Genomic DNA, 5,147 nt, shown 5'->3' on the forward strand with positions numbered 1-5,147 from the left:
CTATTATATATTTTTTAAATTTTAGAGATATACTCTTCCTTAAAATGTGTTTTTGAAAATAACATTTGTCTATTTTCTTTTCACCTTAACAATCACCTTTTTAAATCAGTATGTGATCTAACACATATATCTTTCTTTTTTTTAATTGATTTTTATTGGAGTATGGTTGCTTTACAATGTTGTGTTAGTTTCTTCTATGTAGCAAAGTGAATCAGTTATACGTATACATATATACACTCTTTCTTAGATTTCCTTTCCATTTAGGTCACCACAGAGCATTGAGTAGAGTTCCCTGTGCTATACAGTAGGTTCTCATTAGTTATCTATTTTATACATAGTAGTGTATATAACATACATCTTTCTTTTATTCCAAATCATCTCTGAGGGAAATTGATAATTGTTAACATAAGTGTGTATGTGTGCTTATATTTACTTGAAAATATGCATTTTTACACATGTTACCTTAGGACAAACACCAAAATATTAGCAGAGGTTAACTCTGAAAGAAGAGATTAAACATGATTTTTCCCGTTTTGGAGTTCTTTTGTGTTTTTCTTACATTCCAAAATATGTATTATAATCTTGGATTTCTTCCATAATATAGAAAAATGTTACGTTTTAGAAAATAGTAGTTGTTGTCAAACCCATAGTTCATTCAGTCTAAGGTTTTCAGAAAACAGATATGGCTGCAAAGCTTGATCAACATCAAAGAGAGGAATATTTTCTCAAAGTCTTAATTTCATTTATTATGTTTTCTTGTATCATACATTTATTTAAACATATGGGAAATGATATATTTTTTGAGACTTACTTCAAATTATTGGCAATGTCAATCTATGAAAAAGACAGGTATTTTTTTCCCCCATGAAGTGAGATCGTTTTCAATCTGCCATAACATGTGCCCACACATCTTCACTCTGAAAATGTAGTATTCAAGCTAAATCAGGGCAGATTATTCCTTTTTGACTTTTACAACTGTTATGTTGCTGCCAGAAGTCTTCTCGGCATTTGCTTTGAATTCTGTCTTCAGTGCATCTCTCACTGCTTTTGCACAGATCTGGGAACACCCGAGGTAGCTGAGTCTAACCTGTCGCCAATATGCCACCGTGATGTTGTGAGAGTGGAGTCCCTCCTGCCGAATCGCAAAGATGAGGTCAATGTCAGCTCAGTGTGCAGCCTACCTTGGGAAATGATATTGTTAGTTTGCAGTAATACTTGAATATATAAAATAAAGGCTATAAAGCACTTGGGGAAATTTAGTATGTTAACTTCATGTTATACTTTTTTATTGTGTAATATTAGTAATGAATTCCATTAGTTTCATAAGTATGCTGCCGATCGGGTCAAGAGATCTAGTTTGTTTGAAACTTAACTCACATTTTTACCCTTTATGCTTTCATATTCCAAGATTTGGTGATGTTAGAGAAGATAGGCATTAGCCCCTCATAGACAATTTCTTTTTACATGGAGAGTGCCCAATCTGTTTATTAATTGGCCCACTTGGCTGTTAATTCTCAAGGGGGCTGGAACTATGTTTTGTTCACTCTTATATACCTGTCAATTGGTCCTGTGCGAGGCATTTAACACTGACTTGATAGAATGGAAGTTTCCATGTGTTAGCTTTCTTGATGTTTGCCCACAAAAACCTGATCTGTCCAAAGTCATCCACATCTCAATTAATAACATCTCTATCCTGCTGTAGTCTCTTGGGCTATAACCTGTGGATTTATCCTTAATTCCAATCATTTCCCATTTCCTAACCATCTCTATATCCAAAACGTATTCAGAATCCGACTTCTCATTGCATTCACTATGGTCTCAGACTTCTCCACTCTCATTTGGATTATTACAATAACATCTTGATTTCCTGCTTCCATTCCTCTATGCTTGAATTCTATTTACTCTAGTGCAGCCAGAATCATTTTCTTAAAATGGAAATTAGTCCACATCCTCCTTTTTCAAAATAATTAACAGCTCCTATTTCACTGAGTAAAAAGCCAATGGCACACAAAGTTCTACCCAGTCTTGCCCTGAACCTCTCTGACTTTTCCACCTACTATTCTCCCCAACACCCTCCTCTCCAGCCATCTGGTCTCTTTGCTCTGAGTGAAGGCTGCAGGAGCCTTAGAAACATTGCACTCTATCTGAATATCCATAAGACTAACTCCCTCACCTCAAGATTTTACTCACTTGTCATTTTCTCATTGGGGCTTACCTTACCATTCTATTCAAAATTTCAACCTCCAACTCATTGCTTGCCCCCTTGGTTCCCTTTTTCTTGTTCAAGTTTTTTTTTTCCTACAGAATTTACAATATTCTAGAATACTGTATCTCTATATCTACCTATCTCTCATCTATCTATCTCGTCTAGTTAGCCTCAGTCTATTAAAATATAAACTTCAAATCAGGTTGTTCTTCCCCCCACCCCTCTGATTTATCTCAAGTGTCTAGTACAGTGACTGAAATATATTTGATGAATGAATGAATGAATTGTATTGTCTCGTGTAAATGTGTAAAGTGTTTGTTTCTGTTATTAAGGTGTAATTGCCACCTTATTTCATATATGCCAGTATTTTATTTTAGTGCAAGATGTCACTGACCTTATTTGTTTATTGAATATTTATGCAACCACGCTGACTGTATCTTTTGCTTCATAATAAAGAATACACTGGTTAGGAGAATCAGAGGTATATGAATGTTGGGGCAAACCTCAGATAGTGGAAGCAGTAGTTGAATATATTATAAAATAGTTCTGATAGCAATGTGTTTAATAATCTAGTGACTGTCTAACTGATAAAATGTGATTTTAGGTTCTTAGCACTTCATTGAAGGAAACTACTTTTAAGGTTAACAAATAGGACAAGAATTAGTGAAACTATTTAAAATTCACTTTTTTGCAGCCTTGAAACACATAGTCTCTCACAAAAATAAACTGTTTTATCATTAAAGTTAATTTAATTTATAAATATAACCCTAAACAAGGTAAATATTCATAATGGTTGACCTGTATAAGCAAGTAAACAAATACATAAAATAATAAATATATGTTTTTATATAAAGGGCACATTCATGTTAGATGGTGATAACATGTGCTTTTCCTGATTATAATGTAACAGAGATGTTAAATAGTCATGTTAACTAATTTTAACAAAAAGTATAGTGTAGGTATTATTCTATTTTCAGGTGAGGAAAGTAAGGAGTTCAGTCAATTCCCTAATGAACAAACAGGTGAAATCTGCATGCCCTTTGTTCCCTCTTTATTCTTTCACCAATATTTTTCAACAACTATCTTCTATTATCCATACCTTCCTCTTACAAGATCGTTTATTTCCATTTTCAATATTTTCTGATTTTTCAGCTGTAATTCCACTTCACCTGATGACTTCTGTCTTCACAGGACTTCAAAAAACATATTTTCCTTCTTTGGTCCAAACCTTATCATGCTCCCTACAAATATAGCATTTAAAGCTAATAATTAACTGACAATGTGAATACAGAGTTTCTTTTTTAATTATAGTTTTCTGAAGTATAACTGATACGCATTAAAATGCACATATATAAAGCATTAGCTGATAAATTTTGACATATGTATATACATGTAAAACCACCACCACAATCACCATAATAACATATTCATCAACCTCAAAAATTTCTTTGTGCCCTCTGTTTCTTTTGTGCATCCCCTTCCCTGTCCCCCTACCGAAGACAACCATTGATCTGTGACTGTAGAATAATTTGCATTTTCTAGAATTTTATGTAAATTGAATCAGGCAGTATTCTTTTTTTATTTTGGCCTCATTCTTTATCTCAACATAATTACTGTGAGATTCATCTGTGCTCTCTCACATATCAATAGTTAATTCCATTTTATTGCTGAGTGTTATTTCAGTGTACAGATACATGACAATTTGTTTTCCATTCACCTGTTGATGGACATTTAGTTGGTTTCAGTTTTTGGCTATTGTAAATGAAGCCACAGTGAACGTTTATGTACAAGTCTTTGTGCAGACATATGTTTTCACTTTTCCAGTGAATACAGAGCCTGGGTCAGACCATTGGGTAGGTTTAAAGTTTTAAGAAACTGCTAATTTTTTTCCCCAAGTGTTTGTGCCATTTCATATTCCAACTATCAGTTCATGAGATTTCCGGCTGCATCACTTTTATGATCAGACTTTTTAATGTTAGCCATGCTAGTGGATGTACAGTGGCATCTAAATGGTTTGCATTTCCATTTCCCTAATGACAATGAGACTGATCATCTTTTCATGTGCTATTTACCGATTGTACATATTTTTTGTTAAGTTTCTGCTAACAATTTTGCTCATTGTGATTTTTTTATTGAAGAGTAGCATTCTTTGTATATTCTAGTTGGAAAGCTTACATTGGATATGTGTTTTGCAAATATTTTCTAGTCTTTGGATTGTCTTTTCCTTTGGTTAAGAAGAAGAAGAAGAAAAAAAGATTAGATTGGAGATAAATAAACTAGAGAATAGAAAAGCAATAGAGAAAAATCACCAAAGTAAAGTTTGGTTCTTCAAGCAATAAAATTGACAAAATTTTAACTAGACTGACAATGAAAAATAGAAACAATGTAAACTAACTTAAATAAGAAATGAATGCAGGAACATTAGTACTGACCTTACAGAAATAAAAAGATTATGAGACAATACAATGAACAATTGTACACAAACAAATTAGTTAAACGAGATGAAATGGACAAATTCCTAGATTACACAACTTGAGGCTGAAATGCTAGAATTCTCTTGCTCTACTGCAGAGCAGGGTCAGTAAACTGTGGCCCCTGTGCCAAATTCAGCCCTCAGCCAGTTTCCTTTTTTTTTTTTTTTTTTGCTGTACGCGGGACTCTCACTGTTGTGGCCTCTCACGTTGTGGAGCACAGGCTCCAGACACACAAGCTCAGCGGCCTTGGCTCACGGGCCTAGCCGCCCCGTGGCATGTGGGATCTTCCCGGACCAGGGCACAAACCCGTGTCCTCTGCATCAGCAGGCGGACTCTCAACCACTGCGCCACCAGGGAAGCCCAGTTTCCAGTTTTTTCTTTTCTTTTTCTTTTATTTTTTTTTTCAGCCATCAAGATAAGAATAATTTTTACACGTTTAGAGAGTTTTAAAATAAATAAAAAAGAAT

The 5,147-nt window shown here is 34.2% G+C and overlaps 1 protein-coding gene across 1 annotated transcript; it reads right to left on the reverse strand.

Annotated features, from left to right (window-relative positions):
* Positions 1–864: 864 nt before the first annotated feature.
* LOC309804397 (uncharacterized protein) lies at positions 865–1,764 on the reverse strand (the record flags this gene model as incomplete). Its single annotated transcript, XM_082621745.1, has 2 exons — positions 865–1,164; positions 1,647–1,764. 2 exons carry the CDS (start codon positions 1,762–1,764, stop codon positions 953–955), a joined length of 330 nt encoding a protein of 109 aa, XP_082477871.1. The 3' UTR covers positions 865–952.
* Positions 1,765–5,147: the final 3,383 nt, after the last annotated feature.

The sequence above is a fragment of the Mesoplodon mirus genome (assembly GCF_964341445.2).
Source record: "Mesoplodon mirus genome assembly, chromosome: 5".
NCBI classification, from domain to species: Eukaryota; Metazoa; Chordata; class Mammalia; order Artiodactyla; family Ziphiidae; genus Mesoplodon; species Mesoplodon mirus.